This window comes from Halichoerus grypus, chromosome 1, assembly GCF_964656455.1.
Source record: "Halichoerus grypus chromosome 1, mHalGry1.hap1.1, whole genome shotgun sequence".
NCBI lineage: Eukaryota > Metazoa > Chordata > Mammalia > Carnivora > Phocidae > Halichoerus > Halichoerus grypus.
The window spans coordinates 116,794,212-116,816,641 of record NC_135712.1 but is presented as its reverse complement, the minus strand read 5'-3'; the positions used below and the strand labels follow the sequence as shown (position 1 = coordinate 116,816,641).

Below are 22,430 nucleotides of genomic sequence, written 5' to 3'. Positions count from 1 at the left end.
AGGGGCCCAGCACTCTGGGGGTTAATGAGTCCTCCAGGCAATTCCGATGCTCACTCAAGTTTGAGAACCACTGGTCTCACCTTGGTCTTTCCTGTCTGCCTGAGTTGACCTCCTGGGTACTTACATATCTATGAATTTCAGTTTTCCTTCTCTGATTTTCTCATGACTGGGTCTGTGATCTCTCTGACTGGATTTCTACCAATTCCAGATTTAACACTCTAGTTCCCAGCTGAGATTTCCACCTTGCCTATTATACTGGAGCCCCGTCAGCCCCTTTCCCTAAATATATCACAGCCCTGCTTTTAATGCTCTCCCCTCCTGGCTGGCCACGAAGTCTGGCCTTGAATCAGTCGGGCCATTTGGAGCTAATTTTCATTGGGGCATCTCCATGACCTGATAACCCCCAGTAGGCCATAATAATGCTGGCCTAAACTGACCTCCAGACCCTTTACCTGTGGATGCTATAGTTGACATCACTATCCTTCCTTATTGGGCCCTGTTGTATAACCTAGATAATCATTCTAACCTGCCTAAAGTCCCATTATTATACTCCCTGGATTATTATACGGTTCTGGATATCAAGAGACTGCATAAGCTATGACATCTATTTGAAATCAATGGATACCTTTGGAAAACACTATAGGAGAATTAGGTAAACACTTTAGGGTAAAACACATTATTGATTTGGGGGGCGACCTCTTCAGGGTAAAGAAAGACAACAGTAGAAAATAAGTTACATTTTAATTACTCTAGGAAAATGCTGATATCAGTACTTCATGTTCTGAATATTCTAATTTACCTGATGGGGTAGTTAATACTTTTATCTTGTACGGATTAGTATCCTCTAACTTTTGTTTTCTAAGCCCTAATATTTCCATGCATGGATCCACCTACTGAAATTTATTTTCCAGAAACCTGAACACACCACTATCTTGCTAACAGTTCACAGGGGACCCAGTGCTGTAGAGTTTAATGCAGTATGTACGCTCATCCACAGGAACCTACAGGTAGTTACTACTGTGAAGGAAATTGCAGGTCACATTTATATGCCTAGAAAATAATTCAACAAGCATTTCAAAACACTCTCCATTCACCTTTGGTCAAAGCCCTTTAATGTGTTTATCAATAGTCACAGTACTTCAAGAAGTTCTTTATTTCCTTGAGTTTGGTTTAATGCATGGTTACCTGGCCCAGTTTAAGCATAAGCTCTCTTTTATTAAAGCTTTGAGTCCTGTTTCTATTTCCTCTTTGTCAAATAGATAGAAAATTATCAGTAAGTGCTTAACAAAAAGCACTTTACATTGTGGTTATATTCATTTAATCTTTCATGTAGCAATTATTTATTGACTCCTACTGTGTCCTAGGCACTGTGTTGGTACTGCCATAAGAATCCTTGTCTGAATCTCCTTGGAAGTCATTTTCCGGTCAGATGGATCTTTTCTTGTTAGATGTGATGGGTATGGAATTGCCTTACAGAGACTGAGTGGAGACCAGGGAAGGATTGCAAGATCATTAAGATGTGTGGCACTGAGAAATAAAATGTGATTTACCTAAAGTACTGTTACATTCGGGGATATGAAAATGAGAACCCAGGTCAAAGATATACTTCAATAAAGACAACAACATTTTAAAATAGATTTGCCTTTAATGCTCTCCCCTCCTGGCTGGTCGCCAAGTCTGGCCTTGAATCAATTGGGCCATTTGGAGCTAATTCCCGCTGGGGCATCTCCATGACCTGACAAGGCCATAATAATGTTGGACCTCCAGACCCTTCACCTGTGGATGCTATGGTTGACATCACTATCCTTCCTTATTGGGCCCTGTTGTATAACCTAGATAATCATTCTAACCTGCCTAAAGCCCCATTATTATACTCCGCTCTCCCTGTTATTCTGGATATCAAGAGACTGCATAAGCTATGACATCTATTTAAAATCAATGGATGCCACTATCCACTATCTATATACTTTAGGTTTATAGTGATCCTCTTCCAGGTACTTCTTGGAGGTTCCCCTGACTGAAGCTTCATTGCCTTTTCCTTTGAGAAATTGTCTAAACTGTGTCTATAGGAGCCCTCTGGCTAAATACATGGTTCACTAATCAAATATATTTAAGTACTTTCTGTGTCCCTAATTCTATCCTAAGTGCTATAAGGAATTAAAAACAAAACAAATTTACTTTCTCCTTGCTATTACAGATTTTTTGTATAAATCCTGTTGAATTGTGAATATCTTGAGGACAAGACCTATATGTTTCTCATTTTTGTATACTCCAGAACATATTACATTGTATTCAATAAATACTGTTGAATGGAAGAATTCATAGATAAATAAATTCATTTCTAGAGACAGACTATAAACAGACATCAGCCTGAGATTTCTAGGACTCTTGGAAAAGTCAGTTCAGTTGGTGATAGGTCTAAGAGTCGACAGAATGTTTTACCTTGTGAATGAAGGTCAACTTCACCCCAGGGAAAGTTAATGTTATAGACCTGCCATTGTACTCTGGATCAAATCAGCAACACCAGAAATGAAATAGTGCAGCCATGCCTTTTAATGATATCCTTTGTTAAACATGCCACTCACCTGATCTGAAGCCAAGTCAGCATGGGAGTTGTTCCTCCTCCAAACACCCAGACTGTGAAGAACACAAGGAGCAGTGTGGTGGTAAACATCATTTGTTTGGGCTGAGATTCTGTGTCCCGAATAGCCAGGGCAAATGCTATTGCTCCTCGTAAACCTTACAGGAAAAACCAAGAGAGAATAAGAGAAAATGAACATCTGCATGAATCTCATTCTCATTTTCCTGTCTGTATTCATCTTTACAATTTACAAAAAACACAATTACTTTTTAAAATTAAACTTTTTGAGATAACTGTAGATTCACATGCTGTTGTGAGAAATAACATACTTCTTGTTTGCCCTTCCCTACTTTCCCCCCAGTGATAACATCTTGCAAAACCAGTATAATATCACAGCCAGGATTTTGATATTGCTGCAGTCAAGATAGAGTACATTCCCATCACCACCAACGTCCCTCATGTTGCCCTTTTATGACCACATATACTTCCTTCCCACACACTCCCTCCTTAATTTCTGGCAACCAGTAATCAATTCACCATTTCTATAACTGCCAGTTCAAGAATCAAATGGAATCATGCAGTATGTAGTTTTTTGGAATTGGCCTTTTTCACTCAGAATAATTCCCTGGATATTCATGCAGGTTGCTGAATGTATCAACAGTTTATCCCTTTTTATTGCTGAGTAGTAATCCACTATATGTTCCACAGTTTGTTTAACCATCTATCTGTTGAAGTGACATCTGGATTTCCAGTTTTATGGCTATTACAAAAAAGGCTGCTGTGTATGTATGTAAACATAAGTTTTCATTTCTTTGTGGTAGATGCCCAGGAGTGTAATCACTGATTGCATATTTTTAAAAGAAATTACCAAACTGTTTGCCAGAGTGGCTAGACACCATTTATATTCCCACCAGAAATATAGAAGTCATTCATTTTCTCTGCATCCTTACCAGCATTTAATGTCACTATTTTTATTTTCACCATTCTGATAGGTGTGTGGTAATAGCTTATTGCGGTTTTAATTTGCATGTTTCTTTCTTTTCTTTTATTTACTTATTTTTCAAGTAGGCTCCACGACCAGTGTGGAGCCCTTAATTTGCATTTTTCTAATAACTAATGATGTTGAACATTTTTTAATGGGCTTATTTGTTATCTTTTTTAAAATTTTGTTACAGTTTTTATTATTTTTAAAAATTTTTTTATTAACATATAATGTATTTGTTTCAGGGGTACAGGTCTGTGATTCATCAATCTCACACAATTCACAGCACTCGCCATAGTACATACCCTCCCCAATGTCCATCACTCAACCACGGCATCACTCCCACACCCCTCCACTCCAGCAACCCTCAGTTTGTTTCCTGAGATTGAGTCTCTTATGGTTTGTCTCCCTCTCTGGTTTCATCTTGTTTCATTTTCCCCTCCCTTCCCCTATGATCCTCTGTCTTGTTTCTCAAATTCCTCATATCACTGAGATCATATGATACTTGTCTTTCTCTGATTGACTTATTTTGCTTAGCATAATATCTTCTAGTTCCATCCATGTCATTGCAGATGGCAAGATTTCATTTTTTTGATGGCTGCATAATATCCTTTGTATATATATATATATATATATATATATATATACATATATATATATATATATATACACCACATCTTCTTTATCCATTCATCTGTTGATGGACATCTAAGCTCTTTCCATAATTTGGCTATTGTGGACATTACTGCTATAAACATTGGGGTGCATGTGCCCCTTCGGATCACTACATTTGTATCTTTGGGGTAAATACCCAGTAGTGCAATTGCTGGGTCATAGGGTAGCTCTATTTTCAACTTTTTGAGGAACCTCCATACTGTTTTCCAGAGTGGCTGCACCAGCTTGCATTCCCACCAACAGTGTAGGAGGGTTCCTCTTTCTCCACATCCTCGCCAACATCTGTCGTTTCCTGAGTTGTTAATTTTAGCCATTCTGACTGGTGTAAGGTGGTATCTCATTGGGGTTTTGATTTGTATTTCCCTGATGCCAAGTGATATTGAGCACTTTTTCATGTGTCTGTTGGCCATTTGGATATCTTCTTTGCAGAAATGTCAGTTCATGTCTTCTGTCCATTTCTTGGTTGTATTATTTGTTCTTTGGGTGTTGAGTTTGATAAGTTCTTTATAGATTTTGGATACTAGCCCTTTATCTGATATGTCATTTGCAAGTATCTTCTCCCATTCTGTTGGTTGTCTTTTGGTTTTGTTGACTGTTTCCTTTGCTGTGCAAAAGCTTTTTATCTTGATGAAGTCCCAATAGTTAATTTTTGCCCTTGCTTCCCTTGCCTTTGGCAATGTTTCTAGGAAGAAGTTGCTGCGGCTGAGGTCGAAGAGGTTGCTGCCTGTGTTCTCCTCAAGGATTTTGATGGACTCCTGTCTCACATTTAGGTCTTTCATCCATTTTGAGTCCATTTTTGTGTGTGGTGTAAGGAAATGGTCCAGTTTCATTCTTCTGCATGTGGCTGTCCAATTTTCCCAACACCATTTGTTGAAGAGGCTGTCTTTTTTCCATTGGACATTCTTTCCTGCTTTGTTGAAGATTAGTTGACCATAGAGTTGAGGGTCCATTTCTGGGCTCTCTATTCTGTTCCATTGATCTATGTGTCTGTTTTTGTGCCAGTACCATACTGTCTTGATGATTACAGCTTTGTAATAGAGCTTGAAGTCTGGAATTGTGATGCCACCAGCTTTGCTTTTTTTTTTTTTCAACATTCCTCTGGCTATTCAGGGTCTTTTCTGGTTCCATACAAATTTTAGGATTATTTGTTCCATTTCTTTGAAAAAAGTGGATGGTATTTTGATAGGGATTGCATTGAATGTGTAGACTGCTCTAGGTAGCATAAACATTTTCACAATATTTGTTCTTCCAATCCATGAGCATGGAACGTTTTTCCATTTCTTTGTGTCTTCCTCAATTTCTTTCATGAGTATTCTATAGTTTTCTGAGTAAAGATCCTTTGCCTCTTTGGTTGGATTTATTCCTAGGTATCTTATGGTTTTGGGTGCAATTGTAAATGGGATCGACTCCTTAATTTCTCTTTCTTCTGTCTTGTTGTTGGTGTATAGGAATGTCACTGATTTCTGTGCATTGATTTTATATCCTGCCACTTTACTGAATTCCTGTATGAGTTCTAGCAGTTCTGGGATGGAGTCTTCTGGGTTTTCCACATAATGTATCATATCATCTGCAAAAAGTGAGAGTTTCACTTCTTCTTTGCCGATTTGGATGCCTTTTATTTCTTTTTTTTGTCTGATTGCTGTGGCTAGGACTTCTAATACTATGTTGAATAGCAGTGGTGATAGTGGACATCCCTGCCGTGTTCCTGACCTTAAGGGGAAAGCTCTCAGTTTTTCCCCATTGAGTATGATATTCATTGTGGATTTTTCATAGATGGCTTTTATGATATTGAGCTATGTACCCTCTATCCCTACACTGTGAAGAGTTTTAATCAAGAAAGGATGCTGTACTTTGTCAAATGCATTTTCTGCATCTACTGAGAGGATCATATGGTTCTTGTTCTTTCTTTTATTAATGTATTGTATCACATTGATTGATTTGCAGATGTTGAACCAATCTTGCAGCCCAGGGATAAATCCCACTTGATCGTGGTGAATAATCCTTTTAATGTACTGTTGGATTCTATTGGCTAGTATTTTGGTGAGAATTTTTGCATCTGTGTTCATCAAGGATATTGGTCTGTAATTCTCCTTTTTGATGGGCTTTGTCTGGTTTTGGGATCAAGGTAATGGTGGCCTCATAAAACGAGTTTGGAAGTTTTCCTTCCATTTCTATTTTTTGGAACAGTTTCAGAAGAAAAAGTATTAATTCTTCTTGAAATGTTTGGTAGGATTCCCCTGGGAAGCCATATGGCCCTGGGCTCATTTGTTGGGAGATTTTTGATGTCTGCTTCAATTTCCTTAGTGGTTATGGGTCTGTTCAGGTTTTCTATTTCTTCCTGGTTCAGTTTTGGTAGTTGATACATCTCTAGGAATGCATCCATTTCTTCCAGATTATCTAATTTGCTGGCATAGAGTTGCTCATAATATGTTCTTATAATTGTTTGTATTTCTTTGGTGATGGTTGTGATCTCTCCTGTTTCATTCATGATTTTGTTGATTTGGGTCCTTTCTCTTTTCTTTTTGATAAGTCTGGCCAGGGGTTTATCAATCTTGTTAATTCTTTCAAAGAACCAGCTCCTAGTTTCGTTGATGTGTTCTCCTGTTCTTTTGGTTTCTATTTCATTGATTTCTGCTCTGATCTTTATTATTTCTCTTCTCCTGCTGGGTTTAGGCTTTATTTGCTGTTCTTCCTCCAGCTCCTTTAGGTGTAGGGTTAGGTTTTATATTTGAGACCTTTCTTATTTCTAGAGAAAGTCTTGTATTGCTATATACTTTCCTCTTAGGACTCCCTTTGCTGCATCCCAAAGATTTTGAACAGTTGTGTTTTCATTTTCATTTGTTTCCATGAATTTTTTAAATTATTCTTTAATTTCCTGGTTGATCATTCATTCTTTAGTAGGATGTTCTTTAGCCTCCATGTATTTGAGTTCTTTCCAACTTTCCTCTTGTGGTTGAATTCTAGTTTCAAAGCATTGTGGTTCAAAAATATGCAGGGAATGATCCCAATCTTTATTGGTTGAAACCTGATTTGTGACCCAGGTTGTGATGTGTTCTGGAGAATGTTCCATGTGCACTAGAGAAGAACCTGTATTCTGTTGTTTTGGGATGGAATGTTCTGAATATATCTATGAAGTCCATCTGGTCCAGTGTGTCACTTAAAGCCTTTATTTCCTTGCTGATCTTTTGCTTGGATGATCTGTCCATTTTAGTGAGGGGAGTGTTAAAGTCCCCTACTATTATTGTATTATTGTTGATGTGTTTCTTTGATTTTGTTATTAATTGGCTTATATAATTGGCTGCTCCCATGTTAGGGGCATAGATATTTACAATTGTTAGATCTTCTTGTTGGATAGACCCTTTAAGTAGGATGTAGTGTCCTTCCTCATCTCTTATTATAGTCTTTGGTTTAAAATCTAGTTAGTCTGATATAAGGATTGCCACCCCAGCTTTCTTTTGATGCCCATTAGCATGGTAAATGGAATGGTTTTCCATCCCTTCACTTTCAATCTGGAGGTGCCTTTAAGTCTAAAATGCGTCTCTTGCAGATAGCATATTGATGGGTCTTAGTTTTTTTATCCAATCTGATACCCTGTGTCTTTTGATTGGAGCATTTAGCCCATTTACATTCAGAGTAACTATTGAAAGATATGAATTTAGTGCCATTGTATTGCCTGTAAGGTGACTGTTACTGTATATTGTCTCTGTTCCTTTCTGGTCTATGTTACTTTTAGGCTCTCTCTTTGCTTAGAGGACCCCTTTCAATATTTCTTGTAGGGCTGGTTTCGTGTTTGCAAATTCTTTTAGTTTTTGTTTGTCCTGGAAGCTTTTTATCTCTCCTTCTATTTTCAATGACAGCTTAGCTGGATATAGTATTCTTGGCTGCATATTTTTCTCGCTTAGTGCTCTGAATATATCCTGCCAGTCCTTTCTGGGCTGCCAGGTCTCTGTGGATAGGTCTGCTGCTAATCTAATGTTTCTACCATTGTAGGTTACCAACCTCTTGTCCTGAGCTGCTTTCAGGATTTTCTCTTTGTCTCTGAGACTTGTAAGTTTTACTATTAGATGTCGGGGTGTTGATCTATTTTTATTGATTTTGAGGGGGGTTCTCTGTGCCTCCTGGATTTTGATGCCTGTTTCCTTCCCCAAATTAGGGAAGTTCTCTGCTATAATTTGCTCCAGTATACCTTCTGCCCCTCTCTCTCTTTCTTCTTCTTCTGGGATCCCAATTATTCTAATATTGTTTCATCTTATGGTGTCACTTATCTCTTGAATTCTCCCCTCGTGATCCAGTAGTTGTTTATCTCTCTTTTTCTCAGCTTCTTTATTCTCCATCATTTGGTCTTCTATATCACTAATTCTCTCTTCTGACTAATTTATCCTAGCAGTTAGAGCCTTCATTTTTTTGATTGCACCTCATTAATAGCCTTTTTGATTTCAACTTGGTTAGATTTTAGTTCTTTTATTTCTCCAGAAAGGGATTCTCTAGTCTCGTCTATGCTCTTTTCGAGCCCAGCTAGTATCTTTATAATCGTCATTCTGAACTCTAGTTCCCACATCTTACTAATGTCTGTATTGATTAGGTCCCTGGTGGTCGGTACTGCCTCTTGTTCTTTTTTTTTGAGGTGATTTTTTCTGTCTTGTCATTTTGTCCAGAGGAGAATAGATGAATGAGAGAACAAAATGCTAAAAGGGTAACAACAACCCCAGAAAAATATACACTAAACAAATCAGAAGAGACCCCAAATTGGGGGGAAAAGAAAGAGAGAAAAAAAAAAGAATATGATCAGGCTGGTGAATATAACAGAGCCACACACTAGATTTTGGGTGTATTTTGGTCTGTTAGAAGAAATTGCCTCCTAAAATTTTAAAGAAAGAAAAACTTGTATCTATCTATCTATCATCTATCTATCTATCTATCTATCTATCTATCTATCTATCTATCATCTATCTATCTATCTATACATATACACACACAAATAAGGGTAAATACAACGGAGGGATGGAATATGACTGTAAAGATGAAAATTAAAAAAGATTTTAAAAACGGAATTGATAAGAAGTTGATTGAAAGAAGAATGAAAAAAATTAAAAAAAAAAGAGAATGTGAATCATGTGGGAGACTAGGACAACATCATACACTAGATTTAGGGTATATATTTTGGTCTGTTAGAAGAAACTGTATCCCAAAATTTTAAAGAAAGTAAAACTTATATATACTCAAAAAATAAGGTTAAATACAATGAAGAGATAGAATATGACTGTAAAAATGAAAATTAAAAAAGATTTTAAAAAAGGAATTGATAAGATGTTGGTTGAAAAAGGAAAGAAGAAAAATTCAACTAAAACAATAGAAAAAGAAAAAAATAAAGAAAATTTAAAAAATTAACTCTGAAAGACTAAAGAATCACGGGGAAAAAAAGCCATGAATTCTATGCACTGTATTCCCCTTGTGCTGGAGTTCTGCTGTTCTCATTGATTGGTAAACTTGGTCTTGGCTGGCTGTTCTTGCTGATCTTCTGGGGGAGGGGCTTGCTGCCTTGGTTCCCAAATGTCTTTGCTGGAGGCGGGATTGCCCCACCCTTGCCAGGGCTGAGCAATCTGCTCCGGTTTGCTCTCGGGAGCTTTTGTTCCCTGCAAGCTTTCTGTACAGCTTTGGAGGACGAGAGTGAAAATGGTGGCCTCCCAATCTATGCCCTAGAGGAGCCGAGACCTCAGGGCCCCACTCCTCAGTGCACCCCCAGAGAAAAGCAGTCAATCACTCCCATCTCCCTGGTCTCTGGCCACACTCCATGCTCACGTGGCCTGTGACCGAGTGTTTCTATCTCTGGCACACTACCCTATATGGAGTCTCCAAACCCAGCAGATCCCTGTGGTGCGCTCCCGCGCCACTCCTCCTAGGGGAGGAAGGGGAGTCTCCCCAGATCTGCCGCTTATTGGGTCCCTGCTGGAAGAGCAGTGGCCCAACTGTGCTGCAGATCATGGTTTCTGGCAACCCCGAGCTGAGTGCCCACTCCTCGGCTCCGTCTCTGCAGCCGGCTTCCCCACTCCGATACCTGGGAGTTCTGCCGCACTCAGGCACCCCTTGTCTTCCTGTGACCCCGAGGGTCCTGAGACCACACTGTCCCAGTGAGGGTTCCACCCCCTGCTTAGCCACTGGAGCAATGTCCCTCAGCAGAGCCGACTTCTAAAAGTTCCGATTTTGTGCTCCGCTGCTCTATTACTTGCCAGTATTGGCTGACAGAGGCTCCCCCTCCACCCCCGCTGTCTATCTTCCTGAATATCCCCTCGGATTCACTTCTCTGCACGTCTGACCTTCCAGAAAGTGGTTGCTTTTCTGTTCAGAGAGTGGCTGCTCTTCTTTTCTTTGATCTCCTGTTGAGTTTGTAGGTGTTCTGAATGGTTTGATAACTATCTAGCTGAATTCCTGGGACCAGACGAAATTTAGGTCTCCTACTCCTCCGCCATCTTGCTCCTCTTATTTGTCCTCCTATTTGTTACCTTTATACTTTCTTGGGTGAAATGGCTCTTAATGTCTTTATCTCATTTTCTTTTTTTTTAAATCTTTTTTTAAAATCTTTTCTTTTTTTTTTTTTTAAGATTTTATTTACTTATTTGACAGAGAGAGATACAGTGAGAGAGGGAACACAAGCAGGGGGAGTGGGAGAGGGAGAAGCAGGCTTTCCACTGAGCAGAGAGCCTGATGCGGGGCTCGATCCCAGGACCCTGGGATCATGACCTGAGCTGAAGGCAGATGCTTAACGACTGAGCCACCTAGGTGCCCCTAAATCTCATTTTCTAATTGAGTTATTGGATTTTTGGATGTTGAGTTTTGAGAGTTCTTTATACATTCTAGATAATATCCTTTGTTGGATATATGGTTTGCAAATATGTCCTCCCATTTCATAGCTTTTTATTGATGAAGTCTAATCTGTTGATTTTTCCTTTTATGAATCATGTTTGGAGTCAAGTCTAAGAATTCTTCACTTAGCTCTAGTTCTCAAAGATTTTCTCCTATCTTTTTAAAATTTGTTTCTAAAAGTTGTATAACTTTACATTTTACATTTAAGTCCCTGATTATTTGAATTAATTTTTGTATAAGGTGTGAAGTTTAGGTTGAGATTCCTTTTATTTTTTTGCTTATGGATATCTAATGTTTTCATTGAATTGCCTTTGCAACTTTGTCAAAAATCAGTTGGGCATATGTGTGTGGATCTATTCCTGGGTTCTCTATTCTATTCCATTTATCTCTGTGTCTGTCCCTCATCTAATGGCACTGTGTCTTGATTACTGTAGATATATAGTAGGCTTTAATATTGGATAGAATGATTCTTATATTTTGTTTTCAGAATTATTTTAACTATTCTAGGTCTTTTGCCTTTCCATAAAATTTTAGAATGATATTGTGTATATCTACAAAAATTTTTTTCTGGGCACAATTACTTTTAAAAAATCAAATGTGTCAGACAATAAGGAAAACCAAGCTTATGGACTATTGAAATTAATAAATAATTAAATAACATTTAGGAATTACTCTAGCCTGAGTACATACTATAATAAATTCTATAATCTAAGCTACCTATTAAACCTGCTTTTTTTCTTATTTTTTTCTTCTTTAATAACAGTATGCTAAGTGAATTTTTATGAATCTACATTAAATGTATTTGCAAGAAGAGTTATGTTAAAATTTCAAATCAAAGTGTGATGACACAAATAGAAACAGAGATGAAGACTTTAACGAAGAATAAATAAAAGCACAAATAGTAAAGTAATAAAGTTAAAATGGAAGATCTCTCTTGGGTAACACAAGACTTACAAGACACTTATGGGCCCTGTTATATCAGATAATAGGGCATTTATAATGACAGCAAGAATAAGTCAATGAGGTAGGGATTTGGTTGTTTTTATAAGATGGTTTGAACCACGTACATTTCAATTGTCCACTTTTTATAATATTTACTGTATCTAAATTTCCAAATTTTTATTCATACATTAAAAGAATTTTAGAAATTGGACGCAGGGTAGGATGAAGAAAACTATAGCCTGGTTTTTATCCCTGGGTTCCCAACTTAGATATAATGTTCCTTTCTTATCTCCATGCCACCAATATACAAGAAACAAGTGGCATAACACAAGATCCAGAGGATTAGGCTAGAGAGACTTAATATATTCTGCCTGAAACAAGGAAACCTCACTAAAAGAGAGGAACATGCACTCTGATTATAAAATACCTTGAAGGAACAAAATGTAATGGGGGAAGGAAATTATTCTAAATTTCCATGTAGACAAGAAAATGGCCTGAAGATAAGGTAGATATTAATATAAAAAATTCTTATACATTAGAAATTCTGAACACTTGAGATGACCGTACTCAAGAAGTAAAGTTCCCCATCATAGGTGTTTGTGAATTCAGGCCCAGCTGGGAACAAAAGAGTGGGGATATTAATAACCCTTAATACTGGGGAATATTTTAAATAATGTTCTCTCCTGGAAATACAAATCGTGTCATTAGGGAACAGAAACTAAAAGAAACAGTCTTGCAACAGACTTCTGTATCAGAGGAGAGAATTTATAGGTCAAGGTAAAGCTCCTAGCAGTGTTTAATCACAGTACAGGATTGGAGATAGAAGGTGATCTTTTCATTTTCTCTTTTCCTCAAGCTCACATTGTTAGAAATGTTCATAAAGCAGCATTACTCCAAATTAGGTGGTGAGTATTAGAAGTATTAAGTGATGAGACTTTAAGTATTTGATATTTTATTGAATATGTGTGTGTGTTTTTACTTTGAGTTTTTGTGAGAAAGAAGAGAGTAGAGATTAGAATAAAAGAAAAAGTTATTATATCATGCTTATTGTAAACTCTTTCATGTTAGATATCAAGGACAAGAAAGTACACAATCATTTATTTTCCTAAATACGTTTAATAATATATTGTTATTATATTAAACTAGCATAACTGTGCTTTTAAATCTCAATTATCTACACATGAGCAGTTCTTGGTTTAAAACTATACTCAGGGGCACCTGGGTGGCTCAGTCGTTAAGCGTCTGCCTTTGGCTCAGGTCATGATCCCGGGGTCCTGGGATCAAACCCCGCATTGGGCTCCCTGCTCAGCGGGAAGCCTGCTTCTCCCTCTCCCACTTCCCCCTGCTTGTGTTCCCTCTCTCGCTGTGTCTCTCTCTGTCAAATAAATAAAATCTTTAAAAAAAAACAAAAAAAAACTATACTCAAAAGATAGCTGTTATTCTGACTTTCATGAAATACATATCCCATATATAAAACTTTAAATTTATAGGAGATTAAATGTAAAAATCTTTGAAGAAAAAAAAAAGGAAAAGTTCAGCCACTGCCTTTTAGTTGTGGCAGGTTGAGAAATATGCTAAAAGGGCCAAACACCAAAATGTTGACAAGAGGATGCTTTTGTAATGATGATCATCTGAAAAACCACAGATATAGGATGCTTTTAGAGAAGGGATTGTTTGTAGCTCTGGTCACATGTGGCACCTATGGCATATGCCACTTTGTGATAGCCTGGCACCATGGGAAGCATGGAACTGAGACAGTTAAGGTTGCTAAGTGGACAAAGTGAAGCTATTTTAGAGCTCCAGATAAGAACTCATCCTTTATGATTTCAAAGTTATTTATCACACATTTGGGCCCTAGATAATTGTCAATCAATGGTCATTCATTGTTTCATTCAATATCTAAATATGTGTCTTAGTCTACCATAACAAATTACCATATGGGCTGCCATATTGAAATACCATAGACTGGGTAGCTGCAACAACAGAAATTTATTTCTCACAGTTCTGGAGGCTGTCATGCCCAAGATCAGAATGCCAGCATGGTTGGGTTCTGATGAGAGCTCTTCTCCTGACTTTCAGAAGCCTACTTTCTTGTGCAAAAGCAAGCTCCATATGGTGTCTCCTCTTATAAGGGCAGTAATGCCATTGTAGGGGACCCACCCTCATAATGATGTGGGAAACAAAGGCAAAAGAAAAACTAAATTTCCTTACTATTTATAGCCCACCGACAAGTCCTTGAAATAGGAAGAGTGACATTCCTCTAGGAACTCAGCTGCCTCTACGTTAACACTTTGCTGAGGGCAAAAGGCAATCTTAGCCTGACCCCCCAGGATCCTATAAGTCTACTTTAACATATAAAAATTCCTTTGGAAACTTCCTTTATCTCTACCCCCAAGATATATGTTGGTAATCATCCCCTAAGAATATGACCCACCGGTATATATCTGAAGGGTCTCATGACTCAGGCTTTATTAGACAGTAATAAATGACTTTTTCCTAACAATAGCTAGCCCCCTCAAGGTCCTGGAAACCTTGCTTCCAAAATTCCTTAGAGACTTACGCTATCCCTAATACCCTCCCAATTTGAAAGTATATAATGGGCCACTCCTCATGACCTCAGTGCAGCTCTTTCTGCCCATTGGTCCCGTCCCTGTGCTTTAATAAAACCAACTTTTTGCACCAAAGACGTCTCAAGAATTCTTTCTTGGCCATCGGCCCTGAATGCCAACATCTTTCCTCTATCAATAACATCATCAAAAACTAATTATCTCCCCCAAAACCCCATCTCCAAATACCATCATGTTGGGGTTAGGACTTCAACAAATGAATTTGAAGGGACACAATTCAGTCCATCTGCTTTGTGGAGATTCTATGCTCACCTATCCTATCTATTTAACATGGATTTGGGAAACAGTTGGCTTTAGGATTGAAGTAAATTACTTCAGCTACCAGCAAAATACTAGAAATGAAAAATTAATATGGACATAGGAGTTTCTTTTAGCAAAACACTATTTCCAAAGAATATCCATTTTGCTTGGAAACTCAGAAAGTCTAGAACTCATTGTCAAAGCTTGTGTTTTGTTTTGTCTTATGGGTACTTTGACCCTTTGGATTTACCTTTCTTTTTTCTCTTTATTTTAGCCAACTAATGGAAATGATTCTATGCTTTTGGGGGTTGATAGACTATACCATTTCATTTTAGATGGGTTTACTTTGCAGAGATATGATATATTTCACATACTCAGTTGGAAAGTTAGCATCATCTTGGGGAATAAAAGAATTACCTGCAATTAAATGTGGTTTCTTTTAAAATTGGCCTCTAAGGGTATGTTAATTATGTTGATGTTCTATTCATAACAATAGAAGATTGAACCAAGGAAAGCTTTCTAGCAAGGACCCCCTGCTGCAGAAACCGTGCAGCTTCCTGTTTATCTTTAAAGAGCAAAAGTGAAACTTAATCTGCTATAAATTTGCAAATGTGTTCCGAATGGTTGAAGGTTAGATACAGCTACATTTAAATCACAGGAATATAAGTACTCCCTAGGGCATCCTTACTGAATTTGCGAAGCAACAGTCAAAAACTAAACATTTATTGAGCACTCACTATGTACTACACATTACCCAAGACACAGTGGGTAAATGCAATAATGAGGAAGGTTAGGCTTCCCTATTCCAGGGCTCATGGTCCTGCAAAAGTGAATCTTTTAACAGGTAAATGGGGATAAGGTGTATGTGAAGTGTACACTTTGCGTGTATAGTCTGATAAAAAAGATAAGATTGTTAAGTTTCATGAGGTTCCAAATCATGACTATTGTCAACAGATAAGCAATGTTTAAGGAGCTGAAATCAATGGTGGGGTAAAAGAAGTCTGCATACATGGTTTTCTATGCCTGAGTCATTTTCTCCCATCCTAACTCTCTCCAATTCTTTCCTTTTATAACTCTCACCCAAACTTCACCTAATTCCAACTGATCTTCAGAGCTCACCTGAGCCACCGATTTCTCTATGAAGGCTCCTCTGAGGTCTGGGCCTGGGTTGGGCTAATTTATATGCCTAGTACAACCTGTGCTTGCCTTATCAGGGGACTTATGACATTACATTCATTACATTGCAATTGGCTAGTTGCTGCTTATCCACAACACCTACAGCAATGCCAACCACATAATAGGTGCTCAATAAATATTTGTTGATCAATGAATGCATGAATGTTCTGATTCTTCCATTCCTGATTACATATAGCAAAACGATTGATACCTTCTAGTTCAATGAAATGGTTCAGTAATTGTTTCTACCAGTTCCGCTTCTGCCCTTTTATTATTTACTGAGAGTCTTAAAGCCTTACATCGAGAGTCAAGGGACCAGGGATCTGTTCTCAGACCTGCTCCTAATAGGTTGCATGATCATAAACAGGTTGCCTCATCTGGATCTGTGTTGTCTCATATCTAGACGGAGGTTTTAGGGTTAGACTTACGGTCTTTAACTAGAAGTACACATCAGAATCAGTTTGGAACTTAAAAATATTTGTAGCTATTGATGCTAGTGTCCTGACTCTATAGAGATTTGGATTCAGCAGAGAATGGGTTACATGATGGCTCAGGCTTCTCTCATTTCCCACTGTACCACCTTGCTTCAAGGCCCATTACCTTACACCCTGACTAAGCTGCTGGCCAACACTCTGGTATTTTGGCCTCACAGCCTTCATCCTCTCTTCTTTTCAGACTATCCATGTTCCTCTGAACAGTTTCCTTAAAACATAGCTTTTATCTGACTCAGCAGCTGTAAATGGCTTCCCATAGCCCATAGAAACCTTTCAACAGAACCTTACCCCACTTTCCCCATTTACCTCCTCTTCTCCACTAAGGACTTTTCATACCAACAAGATGGGGGTTTTCCCTCTTCCATAAACAGTTGCTGTTCTTACGTCTGTGCCATGACCCCACTGTTAGCCCCTTTCACTTATTTCTGCCTATATTCCACCCCCATGAAGTTTTTCCAGAATACTCCAGTCCACATTGTTCTCTCTTTCTTAGAAATACAGAAAACATATTGTCATGCCACTTGCATCAGTAAATGATATTCTGAAATGAATCAGTAGTTTAATTTAATCTGTTATTTACCCTCAATTCTTAATCTTTTAAAGTTTGGAATTACATCTTCCTTACACTTGTAGTACCTGAAGCATGAAACTCAGTAAATGTTTTTAAATTGAACAACTGCAGAGGTTTCTGACCCTCTAGATATGAGGTAGTGTTACTCATGTACTCATTCATTCATCCTTTCATTCATTCAGGCTCCAGGGGATAGTAGTAAATAAGAGATAGTCTCTGTCTTAAAGGAACTTCCAGATTAGTTGGAAATATATATATGTAGTGGGGGTGTTTAGGGTGGTTAGAAAAACCACTCTGGTTAGGTGGTATTTGAGCAGAGACTCTAATAGAAGAAAGACCATGTGGGTATCTGGAAGAAAAGCATTCCAGGCTTCTGGAACAGTAGGTGCAAAGTTCCTGAGGTAAGGATATGTCTGATATGTTCAAGTAGCAGCAAAAGGACTGACATGGCTGGAATGGAATGAATGTGGCAGGGGGAAGGGAGTGGAAAAAGATAATGCCAAAGAGGTAACAGAGCCAGATCATGTTGGGCTATTGAATAGCAAGGCTTTTACATTTTATTTTGAGATGGAAAACTTTAGGAAGGTTTTTGGCAGGGTAGTGATGTGATCTACTCTATGCTTAAGAGCATCACTCTGGCTCTGGTATAAAAAACTGATTTCCAGGCTTGAGGTAGGAGGTCAGTGAAGGAGGCTGCTGCATTAATCTGGGTAAGACGTTAAAGAGATCAGACTAGAGTGGTAGCATTGTAGATGTGGGAATAAAGTCAAAGGTTGACAGTATTTGCTGATGAGTTGGATGAAGGGTATGAGAAGAAGAGAGAACTCCAAGAGCTTAAGGCCTAAGCCACTGGAAGAATTGGGGAAAACTGTGGGGAGAGCATGTTTGGTATATGGGGGGATGTCAAAGATCATGATCTGGCCATGTGAAATCCAAGATGCCTATTGGTCATCCAAATGAAGAGACTGAGTGGGTAGTTAGATCTAAGTCTGGAGTTCAGTGGAGAGGTTAGAGTCTTTTTACTGGAGAGAGTGGGAAGATGGGAGGGAAGTTTGGAGTTTGAGAGTGTAGGAAGATAAAGTTTATTTTATTTATTTTTTAAAAAAATTTTATTTATTTATTTGACAGAGAGAGAGACACAGCGAGAGAGGGAACACAAGCAGGGGGGAGTGGGAGAGGGAGAAGCAGGCTTCCCGCGGAGCAGGGAGCCCGATGCGGGGCTTGACCCCAGGACCCTGGGATCATGACCTGAGCCGAAGGCAGACGCTTAACAACTGAGCCACCCAGGCGCCCCGATAAAGTTTATTTTAAACCAAGTCTGTTCTTGCCTCAAGGCCTTTGTATTTGCTGCTTCTCCCACCTCCACTCTCTTCCCAGACTGCCCCTTGGCTGTTCCTCCTCATCTTAGTCCTCAGAAAGACTGCTCTGACCATGCCACCTAAGTGCCCTCCACTTTCAGCCAGGTCTTCTTTGTATGTCTTTTACTGCACTTACCAACATCCGGAATTATCATGTTTATTTTTTAATCTTTAAGATCTGTGTCCCTTCATAAGAAAGCAAGATTGGTGACAGCATATCCAGTGCTACTCCTGGAAAGTAGGCACTCCAGTATTGGATGAATATATGAATGAACTGATGAGGGAAAGGTCACATTTTGCATTTGAAACACAACTGGAACCCAAAAGAAAATGAGCAGTAGATGGACAGGGATGCAGAAATGTCCCTGAGAAACTGACCTATCCCTTAAAAGAAATGCCTCTTAAGTGAGTTATTTTGCTGATTTCCTTTCTATTTGGGGTATAATCAATTGCAATCCTTTCTTTCCTTTCATTTCAAGTACTGTGAGGGAGTTGATTTCAAAGATTTAACACATTCTCATCATCAATCTGATAAATCAAACCCTAGTTTGGATCTACAATTGAATTATATATTGCTTTTACCCTTGCTGAAGTCCCATGACCTCGCAAAGAGTAACTACTTTCAGCAAAAATGTCAGTCTGGTTTCAAAATACATTTTCCAGGATAGTACAACCTTGCTACATGGTTCCATTTTCAGTTCAACATTATTTTATCACATGGAATTGATGCCAACAGATTGTTTCAGTGGAAAAGTCTTCTGCATTCAAAAATAAATTGAGTTTTTTTGGAAACTAAGTCTGTATTAGACAAGCAGAACTTTCTTTCCTTCATCTCTCTTCCTGAACTTGAATCATTTAAACTTAAGGCCACTGAGAAGGAATGCAACATGACTTTGGTATATTTTTGCATAAAATGAAGTTTGTTTTTGGATGCCTTGGGCAGCCAGGAAGGGTACTGTAAATAGGATTAGCTCTCTCACAGCTTTGAGTCAAGATGCATAGATGCCTCTGGCTTTGGAAATTTATTTTTATGTAGGTAAGGTGCATGTGGTAGTAAACTGTGGAATAATCCTTGCCACTAGCTGAAATCTTCAACAGAGAATTTCAAACAAAAGGCTAACAGAGATCAGAAGAAAGTCAATATTCAACGAGTAGTACCCAACTTACGGCCAGGTTGCATTCTGGAAGTCAACTTATGAGTTTTCTGTTTAAACCAGTGGTTTTCAAGTTGGGTGATTTTGTCCCCCCAGGGAATATTTGGCAATGTCTGGAGACATTTGTGTTTGTCTACAGCTAGGGGGCAGGGGACACTACACTTAATCTTGTGGGTAGAGACTGGGGTACTGCTAAACATCCTACAATGTACAAGACAGCGCCCCCCCAAAAGAATTATGTGGCCCCAAATGTCAATAGTTACTGGGGTTGAGAAACCCTAGTGTGACACTGGATTGCTTTTTCCCGTAGGAGCAATGTTATAAATGGTGATAATGTTCCTATTGTGGAGGGCTATTTTGACAAAGATGGCTATCTGTCTATCATAACCTATTCTTATCATCCATGCTATGTTGCTGTAACTGCATAAACTACATTTCTTAGCATCTCTTGCAGCTAGGTATAGCCAGATGGCTACTTCTTACTAGGGAAATGAAAGCAGAAGTGATAGATGTCATTCCTGGGCCAAGGCTTTTAAGAAACAGCTGTTCCTACCCCAGTCTCTCTTTCCCCTTCCACTGGCTGGGTATAAATCTCAATGAGTCCCTGTAGCAGGGTTTCCCACACTTTAGCTACATCAGAATCAGCTGGAGGACTTGTTCAACCTCAGATTGCTGAGCTTCACCCCCAGAGTGTTTAATTGAGTGGGTCTGTGGTGGGGCACAAGAATTTCCTTTTTACATAAGTTCCCAGATGGAGGTGATACCGCTGGTCCAGAGACCACACTTTTAGAACCCTTGGCTTGGGGACATGATGCCACAATATGGAAAGAGCCTGGTGATATCTGAATCACCCATCTAGAGGAGAAGCATCTTTTCCCCTGCTTCCATGTTAATATGAGCCAGAGAGGATTTTACCATTGTTGTTCAACCACTGAATTTTGGGAGTTTCTGTGCTTATCCTAAAGTTCTCTATGTCCTAAAGCTCTTTACCTCCACCTCCCCCCGACCTCTCTCTCCCCTACAGGTCCCTGTAGAATCACAAAATACTTTTTTAACAGGAGAGCAAATAGGGGCTGGGAGGGATGGAGTGGCCAAGGTTACATAGTAAATGCTATGGCTGGTTATTCAATCTGTTTCATTCCCCCTATTGAATATTTAACTCATAACAAATATTTTAAAAAATCATGGTTATCTTAAGTTTGAGTTTTAAGGAAAAATACAAAGAAGAAAATTTTCTTCCCTTCTCCTGGGCAGAAGAACAATTAGAGGCAACATTTTGAAATACATATTTTGCCTTTTGCTTCCCCTCCCCTACTCATTCTGCACCATCTCTATCTAGCTCTCTCTCCTTTCTTCCTTCTCTCTTTCTCCCTTTCTCAGGATCAGTCTATCCTAATCTAAAATGACCTGTTTTAGACTCTCCAGTCAAAACTCCCATTTCCTTGTGCAGCCAAAATTAGCTTCCTGCCAGGAAAAAAACAATTGAAGACAATCAGAAGGAAGAAATCTGTTGAGAAAGGATAGCACACAATCCTCCTAAACGGCATACATTTAAAAATACTTGTTAACATGCATGCTCTCATGTTTACTTGTGGAATTTAAAAAACAACTCCAGGAAAGTCCGGTGACACTCTTCAGGCACTAAGGGAAGTGGGTGGTGAGTGGGACGGAGGATCCTGTAAAGGGAGGGCAAGGTTGTCATTCATAGGCAGGGCACCTGTCCTTGTGTCTACTTCTTTCCTCATGTGGAACCAGATCTCTAAAATAGTTCCTGGTGCTTTTGGAAGAAAGAGCCTTCCAGGCAAAATCAGGGGGAGGCTGGGCAGTGGGGCTGAGACCCAGCCCTATTCATAGAGGTTTGGTCTGCCTGTGAAGGACCTGGTTGCCTGAACAGCATTTGCACCTCCCCAGTATATCAGAACTACTGCTGAAAATTCCTAAATTACCTAATTGCGGTATGGAAATTTAGCACAGGCATTTTTAAAAGTAATTGCTTCTTGCTCATTTGCACATATAACTTACTTGAGTCAATCTTATTGACTTCTTTTAAACTCTTTCCACAGCACCTGAGGGCAGAATTAGAGGGATTGGTGCCTGGCATAGACTTATTTTTTTTGAACTCTGTTCATGTGTGTTGATAGTTTTCTAAGGTTATGTCTACATAATGCCAAAACAAGCAAGTAGTTAGTAAGCAAATTCAGGCAGAAAATAGGGAAAAATAATGTAGTCTATTTGTTTGCCTCAATGGACAGTTTAATTTGGTTAAAATTATCAATCAGATGTTTGTGATATCTCTGACATTCTGGACATCCTGAAAAACTGAAATGTACACAGGAAGTTCCTGAATTAAATGATAAAATTATTTCTGTTCCTGGATCCTAGGACCTTATCCTTGAAACAGGGAGAGGTGGGGCGCCTGGGTGGCTCAGTCAGTGAAGCATCTGCCTTCGGCTCAGGTCATGATTTCAGGGTCCTGGGATAGAGTCCTGCATGGGGCTCCCTGCTCAGTGGTGAGCCTGCTTCACCCTCTCTCTCTGCCTGCTGCTCCCCCTGCTTGTGCTCTCTCTTTCTTTCTCTGTCAAATAAGTAAATAAAATCTTAAAAAAAAAAAAAAAGAAAGAAAGAAACAGGGAGAGGTGACAAGCATTCTGGATTGTCTCCTTTCATTACTCAGTGTCTTTGAGAAGCCGGCATGCTGTTGTTGGCTCCACTGTCTCACTAGATAGGATGATTGGGTTATCTACAAGATCTTGCCACTTTCTCACACTC

General features: G+C 38.9%; 1 protein-coding gene across 7 annotated transcripts in view; it reads right to left on the bottom strand.

The window, feature by feature from the left end:
- The window catches only part of SLC9A9 (solute carrier family 9 member A9), a 682,953-nt gene that overhangs the window by 199,097 nt on the left and 461,426 nt on the right, over positions 1 to 22,430 (bottom strand). For all 7 annotated transcript variants that reach the window (XM_078070810.1, XM_078070802.1, XM_078070787.1 and 4 more), the window contains one exon: positions 2,586 to 2,739. In XM_078070810.1, the coding sequence (XP_077926936.1) occupies positions 2,586 to 2,739 (154 nt within the window). The remainder of the gene's footprint in view (positions 1 to 2,585; positions 2,740 to 22,430) is intronic.